This window comes from Gallus gallus, chromosome 1 (assembly GCF_016699485.2).
Source record: "Gallus gallus isolate bGalGal1 chromosome 1, bGalGal1.mat.broiler.GRCg7b, whole genome shotgun sequence".
Classification (NCBI taxonomy): domain Eukaryota; kingdom Metazoa; phylum Chordata; class Aves; order Galliformes; family Phasianidae; genus Gallus; species Gallus gallus.
In genome coordinates, this window is record NC_052532.1 from 193235544 (window position 1) to 193257056 (window position 21513).

The following is a 21513-nucleotide window of genomic DNA, read 5'->3' on the forward strand; positions in this document are numbered from 1 at the left end:
GTCTAGAAACAACACTTACATTCTCAAATGCTAACAGATTTCATTTCAATGTCCGCTTTGACAGCTGTCTTTTAGCTTCTTGTAAAATATCCGTAATGATTCAACATTGTTAACTAAATGAAGTGCCCCCTCCCACCCTATATTTTCATAGCAGAACTGTGAAAGACTTTCTACTTTGACAAAACGACCCATTGAAAGCAGAGCTCCTAACTGGTTAGTAACAGTGGTGTTTTCAATGAAGCACAACACCCCAAGTGAAACCAGCACTTTTGTGTTAAATTCAACACTCCTTTATGGATTAAGTCTGTGTAAGTAATTTATCACAAATATAGAGTGAAATCTGTTCATAAATTAAACCACTTTCAGGAAAAGTACTTTCTAACAAAAAGACATTTCTATACACCTACTCTCTCTCTGCGTCAGTATGTTTCTCATTCAGTCACATGCAGAGATAGAATGCCAATGCTCTTGGCACATTTCAACTACATTTAAAATTCTGCTTCTCTTCTCATTTGCTGCTTTTTTCTTCTGTAGCAGAACAGACGTTAAGAGGCTTGTGATTCCACACCATTCTGTTCTTGTTTTTCCACCAAGAAGCGATAAAGCTGTCTATGTTCCTTTACATCTCCCAACTGCTGTAAGACAGCCCAGCATTATGAATACCAAAATGGAGACAAAACAGAAGAGAAACATGCTGGGTCACACACAGTGACCTGTAATGTGAGGTTCTAACATAAGAAATGAAAGTCGAGTCATGCAAGCATTATCACTGCAGACAGCATTCAAAGGCTTCTTCTCCCCCGTCACAGATGAGCCCAGCTGGAAGTCAGGACTGCCCTGCAGCACTGCTGCCAAGTATGCAGGCTGAGCTTCTCCTTATGAACACCAGAAACAGCAAGAAAATTGAAGTCTATGGTGTTTATTATGAATGAAGACAGACTCTTTTATCACATTAAGTGGTATATGAGAAATGTCAGTTCAGAGCTGGAAATCCCCCTAGCAGTATTGGTGTGACACCCTGATGTTCTGGTCAAACAATGGCACAACTTGTCCATCATGAAGTAGATATAATTTATAGCAAGCAGTGAGGCTCAATACAGTTTTATCATTTTTCAGTTTAGAAGGAAATAGCACTATAGGATACTTTGATTCAAGTACAAGGGCAGAGTCAACTTCAGCAAAGCTGAAAGAAGAGGAGCCATCCAGAGGGACCTGGACAGGTTTGAAATGTGGGCCCATGTGAACCAAATGGAGTTCAACAACGCACTTGGGTCCAGGCAATCTCAGATATGTGTATGGACTGTGAGAAGAACTCATTGAGAGCAGCCCTGTGGAGAAGGACTTACAGATTCTGGTGGAGGAAAAGCTGGACACAAGCCAGCAGTGTGTGCTTGCAGCCCAGAAAGCCATCAGTATCTTGGGCTGCATCAACAGAGGGGTGGCAGCAGGGTGAGGGATAGGACTGTCTCCCTCTGCTCTGCCCTCATGAGACCCCATCTGGAGTACTGCATCCAGGTCTGGGGCCGCCAGTACAAGAAGGATGCAGAGCTATTGGGAGTGGGTCCAGAGGAGGGTCATGAAGATGCTCTGAGGGCTGGAGCACCTCTCCTATGAAGAAAGGCTGAGGGAGTGAGGCTTGTTCATCCTGGAGAAGACTTCAAGGAGACTTCAGTGTCGCCTTCCAGTACATGAGGGGAGCTTATAAACAGGAAGGAAATCGACTTCTTACACTGCCTGATACCAATGGGAGGGCTTTAAAGTAAAATAGGGAAGATTTAGATTAGATGTTAGGAAGAAATTCTTGACTGGGAGGGTGGTAAGGCCCTGGCACTGCTGCTCAGAGAGATGTGGGTGCCCCATCCCTGAAAGTGCTCAAGGCCAGGCTGGATGGGGCCCGGGGCTGCCTGAGCTGGTGGGGGGCAACCAGCCCGTGGCAGGGGTTAAAACTTGATGATCACTAAGGCTTCGTTCAAACCACGTCATTCTATGATTCAAATGCTTATACACACTTTCATCTTCTCTCTGGCCTTCAGAAGTTCCTTCCACTGAAGTATTTTAAACTAAGACAAAAAAAATGAATGGTTACCCAAAACTCTAGAACGCCTACATGTGGCTATTTGGAAAGCACTCAGAAGCTTCCGTGGTTATATATTTTGCTGCTTATATTTCACACATATTAGCAAAGCTAAAAACTAGGTCTCCAAGTAACTGAAAAACCCTAAGTTGTACCTTGTGCACGTAACAGCTTCACTGGCACCAAGAATACACTTAGCATATGGTTGTCTGCTTTCTGACAATGTTTATCTAAACACATGTGCATGCCAGTTTTAAATGTAACATTTGCAATAAACAAATCTCTTAGCACTGAGAAGACTGGGAAAGTCAGCCTCCCCAGAGATGGGAGCTACAGCAAACACATTTGTGAAATCCACTTCTAGAGACCCTACTGCCAAGTCTGAATGGTCTTAAAACATCTTTTCTCAGAAGGAACATGATTAGTAGCTGCATAACTGAAAATGTAAAGGAAGTTGTTTATTTTCTGTATTTTGTTATTACAGGAAAAAAAAACAGACTGCACTGAAGTACACTGATCGTCCAAGATCCCTTTTTTTTTTTCCCCATCCTTGCAGAACTTCCCAAATACAGCTGTTAGGTTGTTGGGGAATATATACCAAACGGAAATTGAAAGCCAATTCCAACTCATGAAAGAATGCTCTTCCAATTCCTCTAAAATCCTACCTGTTTCTATTCCATACAAATACTTTTTAGCAAGAACAAAAAACACACTACTATGCCATTAAGCTGCTTGAAAGTAGGACCACATAAGAGACCTTTTGCACAAAAACCTCAGAGTTATTTAATACACTCTAATTTCACACTCTTGGTTGCAGTTGGACTTGATGATCTTTAAGGTCTTTTACAACCTGAGCAATTCTGTGATTCTAAATAGTATTTTCCTGTAAATATAAACCTCAATTTTGTTGAGCTGTTTAAGTTTCGCACACAGTATTTGCATTCCACGAGTTGGTTTATTAACATTTGGATACCGTTCATTGATCTTTCCTTATAAAGGCAACCAGAAGCACAAATTAACTTTTACACATACCTGTAAGACATAAATATGCAGCTAAGTACCGCTTTTCAAGGCCATCTTTATAGGTCCGAATCGCACCATAGATTGGAGGTAGAATGAAAATCAGGTTACTCACTGTGTTCCCTGTGGGACAAAAGCAGAAGCAGAGATTTAGCACTGGGTACTACACACTTTCAATATACAAAGCTGCTTCAGCAGTTTTCATCCAGGAAGCTGCATCTTTTTGAACCTGTCTTCCGCTTATACATAACACAGAGTTAAATTCTGGTGCAACACAGTTAACCATTTGAAGACTGTTTTCACTCTTTTGTCACCTTCCCTATTAATAGAATACTAAATTAACTGAAAAGGTTGGCTTAGATGACGCTAGGGTTTCTTGATTGCATGGAACATGAATTCAAACCCAAGTCCTTCAGGAGATAAAAATCCCCCCAGATAGCTCAAGTTACGTGTTCTAAGAGCTGCTTGTTTTCTCTTCTGCCCTCACAGTTCCCCCCACTACACTCCCTTGTGATACCTTAAGGTCACTGAGTGACTCGTTCCTAAATCAACAAGTTCAATCTCTATTAGTGTACAATCACTGCATTGCAAATCACAACGCAATCAAAGATTGCAAGAGGGTTTGATAAGGAGCAGCAAAGAGTTAAGAGCAAGAAGGTATGAATAGGAATAGCAAAAAAGTTAGAAGCCACTAACAATCAGCGTGACGGGCAACTGTCAAAACTTATCAAAAGCTGGAGCTTCAGCAAGACGTCGCTGCTCTCCATCCCTCCTGCTGAAGCTGGGATGCAACACAAAGGGATGAGGCATGTGCTGCAGAGATCAGAGATAGCACGAACAAGCACAGAGCCCAGCTCTCATACCAGGGGGCAGGACGGCCTTTCCAGCACTGGGGAAGATGAAGAAACCTTCCCTCTTTTCTTTCTTACGACTACTCAGCCATCCTCATTTAGATGTGTTTTCAAACTGTCCTGGCCATTGGAAATGTGCAACGAAATGGTGAGAAGTACAAGTGAAGCGAAAGGAAGTAGCACATTTCTCAGCAGAGAGGATTCAGATTCAGCCTTTGAGCCCAACCACAAATAAAAGTTTTAAGAAGAAAGGTTTTGCAATGGGAATGGAATGACATGCAACTTTGGCAAGAGCCGATAGATAAGAAGGCAGGACCTTGCTCACATAAATTAAGCTGTAAATTTTCACGTGCCATCAGTTAAATACAGATAGACAAAAAGTGAAGTCTGATTTCCAAAGATGTCAATGACAAGCACAACATATGAAGATAACGAGGCCAAAAAAAATCAAAACAGCTCAGCAAATACACACAAGTTTGGACCAATGTAGCAGGCCTTTTGGATGCCTTGTATCTCTGGGGAATCATTAACATATCAGCACGTTCCTGCAGTGATGCAGGATACCAGGTTTGGAAGAAACCCACTGAAAATGTGGTATTGTGTGGTACACCACCATCACCATTACCCACAAATCACGCAGAGATGTCATCTAACCTCAAGAAGTAGAGCAAAGGCTACATAGCCTGGATAGTAAATCCCTTGCTTTCCAAAGGAGCTGTCACATACATCCATCTTACAGAGATGTTGTCAGACTTCATGTAAATATCATTCTTAAAGGTCACTTCATTATGAAATTGTCAAAAACCTGGCAAAAACTCAGATATGAAAGTGCTGAATAAAAGAAATACCACGTCGTTTATCCATACATGGGAAGGCACATGACCTTCAAAGCCATCTGCAGTAAGATAACAAACTGCTAATGGAAACAGGAAGACAGAAAAGAGATTCTTCCGTAGGAAAACAAAGGCTCCAATACTTCCTGTTAAGCTACAATTATGTTAAATTACTGAAAATTTATGAGCATTTAATCTAAGACCATCCTGCTGGGATAGGAAATGCCACAGACCTAAGGTAGCTGCAAATTCCTGAAACTCCCCCTGGGCAGTTTTTGGCCCATATTATTCAGAACGTTTATGGCATGGATTAAGCAAGCCTATTTGGGAAACATTTATTGAAAATTGTGCTGTTTTGTTTTTAAATAACGGGAATAGGAGCAGGGGTGCAGTGGAGTTCTCTAGCATGCTGCTGGCAGAATTACTTATTTCAAGAACAAAAATAAGGCATTTATTCAACATACTGTCCCCAGGAGTGTGGATTTCATAAAAGATGTGTTTATTTTTTTCAGTATTATCCTCGTATAAAATAGCTCATCAATTCATTAGAAGGGATTTTTACTAATTCCTTCAAAAATGGCAGTGGGATATGCAAAGAAATTAGCAAACAATCCCAAAAAAGAAATAGGTGACAAGCAGCCCCATTGCTCTGAAGGTAATTAACAAAGGACTGAAACAATTTTTAAAGGAAACAGATCCTGAAGTTGAAAATGGCAAAGTTAAACTGTAAATATATACATATATACACACACACATATATACATAAAACCAGGCTCCATAAACACAGCATGGGAAATGCCAAGGAAAAAAAGGGAGCTATTTGAAATAAAGGATAAGACTGACAAATGAAAAAACAGATATAGACTAACCTTAAATAAACGTGTACTAGAAGGTAGAAAATAGCTTTCAAATGAGGTGGAATCATTTACGAATTGCGTCCCAATAGTAATGGGCTGTCTGCTGCTTTAGGGTGAAGCTCGGTCAGCTCCAACACTGGAGTTATGTGACACGGTGGCCTACAACCATGAAGATAATATGTGGTACCAGGTCAAGTAGGAGTTTAACTTCTAACCACATTAATTGATAGATTGAATGACCAACATTGCCAATTTTCCTAAGTGTTTTTCAAGACTACTATAATGCAAACCACTGTTTCAGAGGACGTTTTTATTCCTTGGGAGAACACCATACTGTACCAAAACAGAATCTGATCATCTTTTCAACAAGCCTTTGTCTCCAGGAAGCACAGCTCTGTTTCACCACATCTGCACCCTATTATACAAATAGAGTGGCAAAACTGACTAGTCTTTTTTTTTCCCCCTCCCCATGCATGTATAGTCATCTTCAGACCTTTAAAAATATACTTATGGTATCATAAATGCATGAAGATCTGTACAGACATTGAAATCACATGGTTTATGGTTTACACCAAAATTACAAACAAAACTTCAAGAGGAAATAGCATTTACAGGCAAACGTGGGCACAATATACTAGGTACTCTTATCTGAAGAGCTTGGTATAGCTAATGTACACAAACCTGAAGGACTCTACTTAGATAAGCTTTCAGTTTTCCCCAAGATGTATTCACTTCTATGTTATAAAGTTATTTCTGCAATAAATGCGGATGAGAAGTTACAAGGATAAACCATGCGTAGTTGCAAATATGTCAAGCATGGTTAGAAGAAGTACTATGCAGGATGCAGGAACATCAGGAACACAGCATGAAGGGAGAAAATAGGAATGTTTTCAGTGAGAGAAGAAAAGTGGTATTTAAAAGAAGCAGCCAAAATTATTATCTTCTGCTTTTGGCAAGGTGACCTACATGGTTTACAGTGTTAAGAGATCCTTTCTCCTGTGTTTGTACACAGAATAAGTTAAGCTTTACCAACTGTAAGGACCTTTTCAAATGTTAAGATGTTCTCCTTCCTGCTCTCCATCTGGCTGTCTCACACTTAAAGGAAGACTTTTGACTTCGCTATGGTTTCTGCAAGACTCAAACCAACAACAAAAATAATTATTACCTTCAGATAGGAAAGAACAAAATGATTTTTTTTCCAGCTTTAGATGTCAAATAGATATTAAAAGCTCATAAGAGTAATGATATTAATTACAGGCTTCCAACCTCCCCTTGAAAACAACAACAGCTCACTGTGAAACACAAGAAAGGGAAGTGGCTGCTATGTTCTCAAATATATACACCTAAGCTCCTATAAAGTCAATGTGTCTCATGTGATTAGAAAACAAACAAGATTTTGAGGCAAAAATAATCTATTCCACTGTGCGCTTATCATGCTGCACAGCACCATTTTAGTGCAGTACCTGGATCACATAGCTGCTCCTTTCTTTTCCTCTATTAATGGATTAAGAAAAACAAAAATAATAATAAAAAAAAACAAAGCCAGTCAGATGGCCTCATGACACATTCAGAACTTGAATCATACTTTTAGCTGCTTTCAGATACAAGGAGTTCTATCTCACAGCTTTTGTTTTCGGAAGCATCTCAAGTAGCTCTGGTGCAAAGCACCGCTCTTTATTCGAGGGCACAACCACCTATCATGGAAATATCCACTCCTTAAGAAAGGCTCTTCATGGAAGGATTTCTAGAGATAGAAAACCAAAGAAACACAGATTAACAGTGTAAGAATGTTGTAAAAAGAGCAGTCCCAGCTGCAGCAGGTGAGGTGAGACAATAAATGACAAGAAGTGTTTGGAATTCAGGTTTGAATTGGAGAAGTAGGCAACCTAACAGCTTAAACACAGTGGAGGACTCTAGAATATCTCCTAACCAGAAACTCAGTCAAATCCAATATGGGAGTCCTTGCTAAGACAGAAGCGCTCACCTATCACGGCACTGTAAGCATCAGCAGAGGGAGGAATTTGAAGAAAATCCAGCAAGTTTCTGTACAGTACATGCTATATATATATATTATCAGTGAATAATAACTAACTCAGAGCCCAGGAGAGGTTTGCATCACTGACTTTCCAAAATTCAGCATTTCATAATTGCTGAGAAAACCTAACTACAGAGAATCAGCGTGTTTGGCTACCACCTTCAATCTTGAGCTGCTTTCCCTTAACTTAGCAGTAGGAGGGCTGTCTAGCAATTAGATTTTGACTTCCACCAACCATTTTTAATATCTTCCACTTCAAAGTCCACAATAACTGCACTTCAGAGCATCAGGAAATGAAAACTCCTGTCTCTGTTTGATATTTCAGAAGGACCTTGAGGGGAGAAAAGCGAGTCATCCTGACGGGAATTCTGCCAGTAGGTGATTACTGAGCTCCCTACTTGCTAATGTGCACGAAGGATCGATGTCAGCTTCCTGTTATTCAGAGAAGCACAGCAGTTACTCCATGCTGGAGCACTGGACTAATACTGACCTTAAGAAAAAAAGAGAAGGTACTTTTTAAATGACAAATCTGATTCTTACCCCTTGTAATTCCTCAGGTCTCCTGTCCACATGCTAAGGAAGTCTTGACGTCCTTTACATGGACATTAACTGAAGTTACTACTTGTAGCAATTCAGCTGCAACTTACATTAGTCATCACAGTTCAAATAACAACATGGGAAAAACACTCAAGGAAACAAACAGCGATGTGACTACTGAACTGTATAAGCTATGTATGAAAACTTATTCAAGAACCACAAAAACTGGTCCAGATGCAATACAAGCTAATAGGTTATTACAGGGTCTGATCTCCCTAAGTTGTTCCTTTTTTAAAATTTAGAATCCTTAAGACCAGACTATTATAAATAGTAAGAATTATAACATTTAAAGGCTGATAGAACACTGCAGGAAACTGATAGATTAAGCACATTGTAAAGGAATACTGAATTAATCCAGCTCAGTATAGGTTTAGGCAAATAAGAAATGTACCTTAGAGTAATATTATGGGAAAATCTGAGAGGGATGAGTCAGGAGGGGTTCAGATAAGAGCAACCAGGAGTACTACAAAGGAAAACACATGGCCATCTAGGAGGTTATGTGCTTAAAGTCAGCATCCCAGACCTGTGCTTTGACCTCTCTTGGCTGCTTCTGCCTTGCTGGGCCTTCAGTTCTCTGGATCTTAAATATACGCTGGTATCCTTCAAACAAAACTGCACAGGTAAACCACTCCAGTGATTCAGTGGATCAGGGAGGGGTAACGAGGTAATTTTAGGGGAGGAAAAAAAAGATTAATTATTAACAACACAATTTGATTTTTATCCTCCGGTGTTCTTTTATGAGCAGTTCCAACATGCTGCATCAAGCAAGTGCTGACTTACAGCCTTACGCATTTCATATTCCAGCTGCAGAACTCATTCCCTTGGCATTCAGTGCACCCATTCAGCCAGTACTTCTGTAGATGTTTCTACTCCGATTACAGTATTTCACGACACGTTTTGTGTTCTTCAAAACAACCAATGTGTAGAAGGTAATTAGAAGAGAAAGCTCTCAACGCTGCTGACTAACAGAGCTGGTGTGAGCAAGCTCAGTTCGAACCTGTACAGCGTGGGTGTATTTTCTAATGCACAAGCCTCTCCCTCGTATGCCTCTTCACAAAAGCACTTATTAAACTGCTTCTGAATTGCTCTTGGTTACAATTAAGCTATCCTGTTCCTGACTCTCACCTCCATGAAAATCGCTTTGCTATCGTCTAATAAAGACAGTGAAAAATTAGAACCTAACAGGAGACTGTTCCAGCACTGACCTTGTTTCTTATGTGTGTTATTCTAAAAATAAAATAAATGCATGAAAGCAAATTTTAAAATAACTCCATACATTTCTTTATAAGAAACTGATAGCTGCACAACCATGTAAAATAAGGCAGATTTCAATGGTGAGACATTCATTGCTGGACTAAGAAGCTTTTGCTTTTCCCTCTCAAAAGCTAAAACATATTCATTATCTATTTAGTTTCTATTACTTCAGTGTCTGAACTACCTCAATCTCCTGTGTATTTATCCTTAATACCCCTGGAAGAGGAAGACAGGTTAGAAGAGGGTATGTCCAGCCACTCTACCACCCTAACCTAACACAGTAACCGACTTAACCACATCACCTCTTCTAATTAAAGTTTAAAAGTATTTAAGAGTAAGAACTGTATGCTCCAGAAACATCGTTTTAATTACCACTTCTCACAGCACTCAGCATAATGGAGTTCTCCTCCTACTGGAATTCTTAAACAACATCACAAGATGAAGGAAAAGCATCTGACAGCCCTGAATGTGGATGTGTGGTTCTTCCGAACGTGTGAGTTGAGAGCATGAAGGACAGGGGATGTTCTCAGCATCTCCTCTGTATGGAATGGAACCAGCTGTGGAAAGAGCATCCGCCCGGGACAACAATGTGATATCTTACTTTGGGATTCCAGAGCAGAGATAGTCCTTCTGTCACCTCAAGGGCATTTTCCCAAAGATAAAAGGGGGAGGCACAGCAGGGCTGCTGTGGGCTTGGACTGTCCTCCTTTCTCTGTAGCTCCTCACTACTGAAGGCCAGTTTTGCTAATGGCTTTAACCAGGCCTATCACATCTAGGCTTGCCCACAGTGCAAAGTATTCTGAAGAATTAATATTTTTGGGGTTCAGAACAGAGTATTATACTAAATGTAACAGTATTTGAGAAAGAAACAAAAGCGCCAGAATACATCCTTGACCTTTTTATTGAGTTTGCAAGAAGCCTGAACAAACAAGACAGTGAATACCTCCTTTCCACTGTATTTTATTTCCAATCCAAGACATCCACAACTAACTAGACTTCATTTCTATTACCAATAGCATCTTTGAACATTGCTTTTCTAGAATATAGAAAACCTCGTGGAAAACAAAGCATCTAATATATGTGCACCTAAGACACAACCAGACCAATTAGTTGGAAGTACACCTGGAAGGATTTTGCAAGTAAATTTGAAGTTAAAACAGCTCACATAGGCACATCATTTGAAATATCAATCTAGAAAGCACGCTGAAAGCAAGCGCCTACAGCTGGAAAATGCAATCAAAGTGTAAAGAGATTAGGCTGAGATGATGTAAAGTTTGAATATTACATGCGATAAGCTCATTGCCGAAGGGCAGATTTGCTGCTATTACAGCCTTTACTGGGAAACAAAATAAAACGTATTCAAAATGTTATTTTAAGACAAGCTGATGTCAGACTGCCAAGAAGCAACCAAGAAGGGCAAGCTTACTCTTGAGCCAATGTTAAAACTGAAGTGATTATGATGATGTTTGTTACAGGGATCATCCATTTAATTTGATTTTCATCATATTCCTTCTTGTTCACCTTTCCTCTTCTATCTGGGATCAGTGTACTGGCTTCATGTTCAGTGCCTGCACCAAATCCTCCAAGCCTGAGGCTCTCTGAAGCACAGCTTCTGGCAGGTGACATTGAGTTAGCAGAGTACATCCAGCTCAGCATCCTTTATCCTTACTCCAGATGCAGTGCCTTGAGGTACAGTACCCTATGGGTATGGTCTCAGAGGTTCTGGCAGGTCATTCCCAGGCACTGAGCAGTGCAGCATGAGAGCTCAGCATTGGGGCAGCCCAACACACTCACTGAAAGATGAGCAGCAGAAAATAACACAGATCAGTGCTTTTTTCAAGATACCTGCAGTGTTAACTTTAGAAAGCTTTCTTCAAAATCCAGACCCTCTTGCTTTCCTGCCTTCCTGACTTTCGTTATGGATTTCTCATGGGTGTCCAGAATGATAAAGGTCTGCTAGAAGTCTCTCCTACTGATGATTCATCCCACATGGATGATAGGAAAATGAAAGGGAAGATGGGATGTGATAAATGTAAAAACAGATCACATTGAGATGATGAATTAGTAGCGACCACAGCCTGAATCAGACACAAATCAGCCACCACAACACTGGTTGATGACTTTTCCTCTCTCACCAGCAAACTAACAGAAGCCCCCATCCAAAATTAACTGCCATTTTTTCTTGCAGCACCACCTTAAGAACTGTATGGCTGCCAACAAAATGAGATAAAGAAAATTAAAAGACAACTCCTATCTGATCTCTGAAATGATAGACTCTTCTCATTACTCTTATTCACTCCATAACACCCAACTTTACTTCTTTTAGGTAGGCATTCCTCTTCTGAGTATGCCACCTTTAAAGTCTTCCTAACAGTTTGTAATTAAGGTGACAACCTCCAGCAAGGACTTCTGTACCTCATTCACTAACCCAGCATTTGAAGGCTGTGCCTCCTCCTGTCTGCTATTTCTAACTCCTCTTTAGTTACTGTTCATTTGTCATTTCAACACAACTTGCATGTTCTCACTTGAAAAATTAAAGTAGTTGCCTGTTAGCCCACAGATGTTTGCAAAAGCTATTTAACAAGTTCTTTACTAGGAAAGTGGTGAGGTGCTGGAACAGAGAGGTTGCAGATGCCCCATCACTGGAGGCGTTCAAGGCCAGGTTGGATGGGGCCCTGGGCAGCCTGGTCTAGAATTTAATGTGGAGGTTGGTGGGGCTGGAGCTTCATGATCCTTGAGGTCCCTTCCAACCCAAGCCATTCTGTGATTCTATCTATGTGAAAATGAAGATTCTTCTCCACAAAGACAGTAAGGTTGAAGTCTACTTTCAACAATCTTGCAATCTAAACCAAGTATGGGAAGAGAGAATACAACGCATTGAAGACTAAAGCTTTAAGCACTGTCTTTGTTTAATATAGCAGCGATATAGAAACAGTTTGTATGTTAGCTGGTAGACTTTTAGGCAGGAGAGAGCTCTACTGTGCAAAGATAAGAAAACCGAACACAAAACAAACCAAGTTCCCAGCACAACTGCTGGCTCAAAGACTGGCAGAGGAAACTTTCAGAGGACAGGTCTGAAACAAATGCAGAAAAAGTACAGTAAAAGCAGAAGAAAATATAAATTAACACAAAAGACGTACGGAAATCACTGGGGGAAGTTCAAGGACAAAAAAATGAATAGATATGGGATAGACACAATGGGATGTTTAGGAAAAGGAAACGTTTCTCTACAGCCTACAACAGAGAAAGAGGAAAAAATACAAGAAAAAAATTAAGTGGGATGGACTCAATTTTAGCATTTGAGTGTTGTGCTCGCATTGGACATCCTATGGAAGACAGCATCACAGGAAGATAAACCTGGGCCTTAAAAGATTTAACAGCCACCAAGTCCCAAACGCCTGAGTGAAAAACAACTGTGATATCATAGACCACAAAGCCATAGTGGCTTGGTTAAGTGAAGGAAAACAACATCTGCTGGATGATTTCACTGCCCCGCCGCACTGCTCTGCTACTTCTCAAGGCATCTACGCAATACAATTGAGCTGATTCTTATTAGAGCCAACAGTCACCATTTCCAAAGAGCAATACGAACCAGCAATGCTCAGCAAGTTTTCACTCTGTTGCTTCTGAGGAAAGCTATGATCTCCCACATTATCGCAGCTAGCTGCAGCCTTATGGAGACCCATTTGCAGAAGCCTGACCTGCAGGTAACAGTAGGCCACGAACACAGGCACATGCTTTTGTTCTCCTTCTAAGTTTCTTTTACCAAATCAAAAGTTGGAAGAAAAGTCTTTTGCTTCTTCAGAGTGTTCTCCCCTTCTATTCATTTCTACAGCTGTAAAAAGGACTTGGGAAAAGAAAAAAAAAGGAGGGGGAAAAAAAAAGGCATTTGTTTTTACTCATGAGCAAAATATCATCCAGAGCAACTCTGACATATATAAATCTTTATTTATAAATCAACAAGAGCCTGAAAAGAACTGTCCCATGGGAGGAATGTGCCCTGGCCCACTGCAGTCCAGGGCCAGCATAGACCTGGCTGTCCTGAGCAGCACAGCACTGCTGGAAACTCTTTCAGAGCAAAGCCAGGTCGGCAGATACTATTTCACAAAGAAGATATGCAAGTAATTCTTCAGGGATCCCTGTGCTTCCTCACAGTAAGGTCAAAACACCCATCAGAAGGGATGGAAGCAGCATGCTTTCCAGTTGGGAGGCAGACCATGGTCTAAACAAACAAATGGCTCTGACTTGGGAGGATGGAAAAACCTAATGGACAAATGACAGCGGACAGAATTACACTGTCCCAGGATCGTCAGTGCTCCAGGCTATTATTAATGCTTAACGATGCTACAACAGCACTACAGATTTCTTCCTTCGATCTAATACTGCATCTGATTTCTGGATGCTGGATCTTGTCCAAATGAAGGCCCTTACCCAAGTGGAATTAGCAATTACTGAAAATCCAGCCTACAGGGCAATAGTATCTTGAGCTTTCACTGCAAATAATGAGCTCATGAAGGCACTGCATAAGCAAGAGAGCTTCCAGGGTCATGTTTTATGACCATAAGATTAATATACTGAAATCCTACTAGCTGGAAACCATACAGGAGACAGACATCCACTGCCATACACCCCAACTCACAGAGAAGCAAATGTGAAAGAAGAAATTAAGAGGTAAGAAGGGTTGGTGTGAATTATGTATGCTGTCCCAGATGCCCACACATGGTACAAACTCGCAGGTGGAAGCAGATGTCCAGCTCACCCTCAGCATCTTGTCTTTCTCCAATGCTACTTGTCTGCTTTCCTGCCTAAAACAGAGCATGCCTTGCCTAAAAGTTGCCCAGCTGAACCAGCAAGCTCGTCATCTTCTCCAGCTCCCCTGGTTAGAGAAGAAAATCAGTAGTACAAAGTTGCTTGGACTAGGCTACAAGGGAAAATAGCTTCTTGCTCACATAGCCAGCTGGAGATCCTTTAAGAGATGCGCATATCACTGCTAGGTCACTCCAAAGACACTAGATTCTGAAAACAAATCTAAAGAACCAAGGAATAACGTCTCCCCAGCAAAACCAATGACAAGAAAAAATGATAAAATAAACTAACGCTCCAGGACACAGCTGGGAAGCAAATTGCTGCTGGACATTAATCTCAATTTGGAAATAAAGTTTGGAATTTCCCTCAGGAAAGATCTGCAATATGGACGGCAGGTTGAGTCACCAGTTGGAAAGGTCAAGAAATGGAGAAAAACATCAGACGGCTGGGGGGGGGCTGAGCACCACGGGTGCCTCTCCCACCAGAAATGAATGAATGAGAGAGCTGCTACCTCCCAAGCTGCAGACACACTAGTTCCCTTTAAAGAAATAAGTAAGCCTTGTCAAGACACTTTACAGGCACTGAGGGACATGGTTTAGTAGGCATGGTGGTGATGGGTTGACGGTTGGTCTAGATGATCTTAGTGGTCTTTTCCAACCTTAATGATAACTTTATGACACACATATGTGAGCTAGCACAAGAAACACGAGTATTTACACTCACTTTTTCAGTTGTACAAAGAGGTCTGTGCCCAAATTCTCAAACCTAAATGTTGCCCATCAAAATCACTGCGACTCCACCCAGAGCTTGCCTGTGTGGGATACTGAGATTCTCAGATCTGTCAACAGTAAAAAGATCAGTGCTAAAGCAGTGTTTCTGTTTTCTGAGCTGTAATATTCTCTAGAAATTTCTTCTTACCTGACACTTTCCTGACTCTTGTAATGCCTCCAAACTACCAAAATAGTCAAGCACCTCGAATTCATGCAGCAGCTTTTCTTCTCTGCTAATGGACTGAAAAATGGCTGTGATTAATGAGGCAGGCATAAAGAGTTCCACCGATAGAAAACTCAAAGCCAAAGGTAGTAGCTTTGACTTGAGAACTATTTGCAGCTGGACTCCCTCCCAGCACCATATGTATTATACTTATTTTGAACTAAAAACTCTTTTTGCATTTTTTTCTAACCTTTCATGATCTGTGAACCTTCTTGTTATTCTTTTTTATGCTACTGAAAAAGTGAGAGAAATGGCCAAATATTGCTTGCAGGCATTGCAGGACAAAATGACCACATACTGCTGAGATTTTGGGCTTGAAAACAACGCCGAGTTCCTCTGGACATTTTTGCAGTGATTAATATTATCCTTTTGCTTAGAAAACATCTTCCCCACTGTTCTATGAAAGGCTCCAACAAATATGGAAAACGCATTATAGAAACAACAGTTTCAAACATAAAAGACAAACTCCAAACAGATTAAAGACACTTTTGTCTTCCAATTATAACAGCTGTCACTAAAGGCTCATTTACAGGCATTCAGAAGCCAGCAGTGCTCCTTTACTATAATTTATTTTACATTAATCTTCCCATGCCTAGCTAATAATATATACACTGCAAATTTGTACCATGCAATTCACATGTTTCTCTGCTTTAGTCTGCATGTAGCAGAACTGAACTGTACAAATGACACTGCTCCGTTACCATTTGGAGTGGCAGATGTCCAACTGCCAGCTGTACAAGTACCGAATGTGAAGCACTAATTGTAGAGTAATTAAATGCTTTGTTAAACCATATTTACGACTTTTATTGTCACTTAGTAGCTATACAACACACACGTAGTCCAATGCCACAGCATCCATCAAGTTTTAAGCATATTCACAAGGTAAGGGATAGAGGAGAACCAGTTCAGTGGGCAAACCTGTATTTTCCTGAAGCCTTTGACCCTGCCTTTCAATGAAAGCTGTAAAAATTAAGCTATCATGAGATGACAGGTGGACCTGCATTGTGGATCAGAGAGACACACACACACACACACACAAAGTTATAAATCAGAGCAATGCCACAAGATTATCTTCCAGCTGCAGCAAACTCATATACGAGCTAGAAAGATAAGTAAAAATAATGCAGCAGTATTTGCCACTGACCAGAAGTTACTTGTAATCTTTAAAGACAGCAGACAGCTGTCTGCCTTAAGAGCTTCCTTCTGCAATATTCCTCTTTGAATAAAGAGACCCTTCTATCGACTTCCTTCTGTCCACAGCACAAAAAAACCAAGCGAGAAGTGTTCGTATTGAAAAGCATCCCACAGCTCAACACTGCTCTGTACACTCCACTTGACATTACAGCCACCATCAATTAGTTTAATTTTCCCTTTACCTTTTCATCTCTCCCGCCCCCTAAGTTGAGTGAGCTCCCTGAAGGAACCTGATAAATTTAAAGAGGAAACGTGTGATGTGGCTTCCTGCAGTCAGGTCATTAAAGTTGCACGTTCAAATCCCTTTCAGTCTTAAAGGCTGCAAGACTGTGACATTGTCTTCTTTTTAAACAGCACTTTAGAAATCATCAGTTTCATGATGCCTTTAAATAATTCAGCTGCAGTCAGGCAGCTGGGCTGATCACACCCAATTAATCCTCATGATTCTTCCTTCACCTGCCACTTCACGATAGAAAGAACAGGCAGAGCTCTTGAAGCCAGACAGTTTGGCTTTATTTCACTTCATTTCTTTCTTTATTTTCACTCAGAGTAATATTTAGCTCTTCAGCCTCTGGCCCCTTTTCAAAGCCTCTGGTGAAGGAAGCAAAATAAAGCGAGATGTTCAAGAGGAACAGGTGATATATACATGGCAGTCAAAATTCAACATTCAAGATGTTTTCCTAACTTTAAGTACATTAAGCAAGTTGAAAAGTTCCAACATAATGATTCCCATGCAAAACAGAGATCCAGGTGTATTTGTTGACAGCTCAATTGGTGCGTCTTTTCAGACTTGCTCAAAGAAAACACAGGTGTTTTTGTGCTACTGTTTCCAACATAGAGAATTCCCTGATAGGAGTCTATATGCGAATGAGATCCCTTGCATCTAACAACAAAGGTAACAGGCATCTCACCTCTATCTCTCACCTGGATGAAAAATAGGAAGGATTTCAAAAACATCTGCAGAAGTGGCTCTGATCACAGAGCTGAGTTGGAAGGGACCTTTAGAGGCCATCTGGTCTGAGCACTCTGCCACAAGCATGGACACCCACAGCTTGATCAGGTGCTCAGAGCCTGGCCCAGTCTGACCTGAATCATAAGCAGACCAAAAGAATGTCCTTCCCCCCCCCAAACATTGGTTCTAAAAGGAAAGAACAGCTCAAGAAATATAGTGAACAGGCATTCAATGGAAACAAAAGGTAATAAACATTTTCTTAAATGAAGGTGGCAGAACATAGCGACACAGGATCAGAGGCCAAGAAAGAAACAATTTGACAACAGTTCCTTGTAAGCCTGAAGCTGCTTTCAAGATGTTTGGCGCTGTATATGCCAACATGAGTTTACACTACCTGAAAGCAGTTCTGTTGTAGGCAATGCACATTACTCATAAACAACAGCACAAGGCCTTATTCCACACACCAACAAACATCACTGAAGTTTGATTGGAACTGAAACCAAACACTGAGTTGGTACCAACTACAGATCCTTCTACTCCCAACAGAGAATCATAAACGCTTTGGAACCACAGAGAGCAGAAATTATGAAGATCAGTTATATCCACTTTTCATAGCCTACAAGATACGTGCTTCCCAGAGTTTGAATGCAAGAAGGACCAAGTAGTTGTCTTTCATACAACTACTCATATCATACAAACGTTCAAATCAAAACAGACCCAAAAACTGAACGCTGTATGCGTTAAACTTACCTAAAACATCAGCCCTGCTAAAATAAGGAACAAACTGTAATACTGGTTCAAAACAACACGACTTACATTTGACCTTGTTCTTTCTGTTTGGGTGGGAGGGCAGTTTTTCTTATTTTGCTTCTGTTGGTCGACAAAAGCTCAGATAATTCAGCATACTCTCACTGAGAGGTGGAAAAGATTAGTTCTAAACAAATGCACCTGTATTGCTTGCCCTCTGGCACATGAGAGTTAATCCAAAACTCTGAGGAACCCTGACTGAATATCTACACCAGACAATAGATTCATCAGTGAGAGATGTGAGAGTCAAACACAGGCTGGCGAAGTAATTATCTTCATCTGCTTCTCCATTTCAATCAGTTTAATATTATACAGAAGGACACAGAGCAGTTAGTCATCCACCTCCACAAGAGAGGAAAACAGGCTAAGTGCAGACTCAAAGGCAAGAAGAATCTTTGAATACAAGTCCTTGTGTTTGGGGTATATGAAGACAGTGCAAACTTGACATGCTTTAGCAAAAAAACCACTGTACCACATTACCTTCACACCTCTGAATAGGTACAACTGATAAACTGCCATTGCTTTCTGTTTCTTTAAGGAGTGAATAGCAAAGAATTGCTTCTGGAACACAACTGGTAGCAATCTCTACTAAAATCAGTATATAAAAATAAACTGCTAAATGACACTAGGACTTAATTTACCAAATAGGCTTTCAGTTTGGCTCTTTGCATGCTTTAGAAACCTGAAGAAAACATAATACTTGATTTGGACCTGTCAGTATCCTTCAAGCTTTGGGCCTCCAATGATTTCTTATAAATTATTTACAATAAATGCTTAATGAAAAGATTTTAAATATACCACCAGCTGAAAGAGTGGTACCAACACAGCGAGAAGTCCAAAACAGATTTTCGCTATTCAATAAGGTGAGAAAAAGTAACAGGGCTTTAAATATAATCAACTGCAACATCAAAAATTACCACAATGAGAACAGGGAGAGATACAAGAAAAATATTTTTGCACTTTCTGGTTTGTTTGCTCTCTGAATTTGACTTTTTGTTTAATTGCTTTCCTTGTTAAGCTTGGCCCATTTAAATGCTTTTATATCCAGTTGTTTCAGCACAACTGGCAAACCAACAAACTGTGGTCCCCAACACTAAAACCATAAAGAGAGACCAAACCTTCTGTAATGAATCCCTTTTTACTTTTTCCCTTAAGCACACACCTTTAATCTCATCTTCTTTCTCCTGCATAATCTGGAAGCAGATGAAAACTATCAGTTCACACACCCAACAGCTCAGGGGTTATTTCAAAATTTACATACTAGGCAAATTTATTTTCACATGGGTAAAGTAACAACTTCCTCTTCCCTATGTAGATTGTCTCACAAACCAGTTTCTGCCAAGAGGAAAACTCAGAAATAGATACTCTACGAAAGTGCCGCTCTATTTAAGACCTCCTAAGTTTGTCCCACTTTAGAGTATTAAGCCCTCTCTTAAGCAGGCTCTTTTCAGCCATAAATCTACACCCCAACATCCTTTTTCCTCGGAGTTTCTATGCCATCTGTGCTCATGTTATTCACTCTTTCCCATTCCCACACTCTGAAGACCTCAACAATAAATAACAACTACTTATTTTGGTCCTCCACCCATGTCAGTGTTTGCCACCCAGTCACAGCCCGGCGGGTACACCCAGAACCTTCGCTCTCCTGCATGCCAAGCTCTTCCAAAGTGCTGTCGAAGCATCCCAGCTATGCAAAAGGCCCTCTCAGGCTTCCCACTCCAAGCACTTCAGGGTAGAAGAGCCTGTTCAGGTTTAGAACTATTTTTCCTGTGGTTTTAAGACTTCAAAAGCAGTCTTATCAAATGGACATGAAAGCCTCTGTAGGACAGGGCATCTGTCTGGTGGCAGCGCATAACTTCTACACCATCTGAAGCCACAAGACACAAAAATACGTAATTTTTCAACAAAACATCAGAGATAAGGCTTGATTCTTTACTCCCTACCACAACATACAGCATCTCAAGCCCTCTGAACCCAACAAGCCTGTTGAATGGCTGTGTAGTTCAAGCACCTTTCCTCCAAAATGCACTGGAATAGATCTGAATTCCAGACTGCTCCTGAAGAATAGAGTTCTGAGGTCCAAACAGGGACCTGTCCTCTTGTTGCTTCTCAGAGCTATGCCAACAGGTGGGACCCAGCTGCTATAAAGCACCTTGAGGAACTGGGCAACCCAAGATCAGGCAGCTGAAGATACCTCCTCTGTATGAGGATACCCACTGCTGGCTGTGGACCTGTGCAGCTCTGTGGTGCTCTGGGAAGGCTCCCCTCTTTGGTCATCCACACGCGGCTACAAAAACACCTTTAATCCAATGGCAAAACTCCTCAAACTCTCTGCAACCTTCAGGCACCTTCTTTCTGCCCCGTGTGGGGACAGCTGAAGGGACAGACCTGGGGCAGAAGGGACCCCCAGACGATACACTGGGAGAAATGGCCTTCCTTCAGGCAGGGATCTGGGGGAAAAAGGACAAGCCAACACCTCAGGGATGTGGGGGAAAGGACCCACTCCCATCCACTGGGGCTGGGTGAGGGGTAGGCCTCCCCCCCCCACCCCCACCATTTGCTCCCTTTAGGATCACGAAGAAAGGGCAATCTCCTTGCCCTTGGGCCTAGCGTTTGGGGGTGAGGGGCCCTCACAACACCGGTGGGGGGCACGGAAGGGCACGGGAGGGGGGAGGGGGGTTGGGGGAAGACCGGCTCCACTCACAGAACTCGGCGATGTAGTAGGAGACGGCGTAGTTCTCCTCGCACCACTCCAAGGTGGAGGTCGGAGGGCCCCAATAACCCTCCCGGTCAGCGGCCGGAGCCATCGCGGCGCCGGCTCCAGGCCACAGCGGAGCAAAGGGGAAAAAGAGGGGGAGGGAGGGAGGGAAGAAGGTTGCCGGGCCCGGAGATCTGAGGGCGGAGAGCCGGGCTGGACCCGCCCGCTTGAAGGCGGAGCTGAGCGGAGGAGGCCCCGCGCGTTGTCATGGCGACGGCCGCGGCCTACGGGCGCATCTCGGCCCTCTGTAGGGCGGTTGGGTGGGGAGGGCGGTGTGGAGGTGGGAAAGTCGGATTTAGAGGACACCTGAGGGAAAAGGGAGGCTTAAGGGCTCGGAGAACCCACGTCGTGCCCTTGGGAGAGGTGTGCGTGCCTCCCTCCTCGCCCCTGTGTGGGTACAGAGCGCTCCCTGGGATCGCTTTGGTGGCACAAATGTGGCTGCTCCTTTCACGCCGTGTTTTTAAATAAAGAGGAAAGCGTTT

General features: G+C 41.8%; 1 protein-coding gene across 1 annotated transcript in view; it reads right to left on the minus strand.

Moving 5' to 3' along the window:
* Positions 1 to 21117, minus strand: part of ACER3 (alkaline ceramidase 3) — a 58945-nt gene extending 37828 nt beyond the window's left edge. The window contains exons 1-2 of the mRNA XM_417279.8: positions 20978 to 21117; positions 3107 to 3217 (exon numbers count right to left, since the gene is read on the minus strand). Of these exons, the coding sequence (XP_417279.1) occupies positions 3107 to 3217; positions 20978 to 21080 (214 nt within the window). The 5' untranslated portion in view covers positions 21081 to 21117. The remainder of the gene's footprint in view (positions 1 to 3106; positions 3218 to 20977) is intronic.
* Positions 21118 to 21513: the final 396 nt, after the last annotated feature.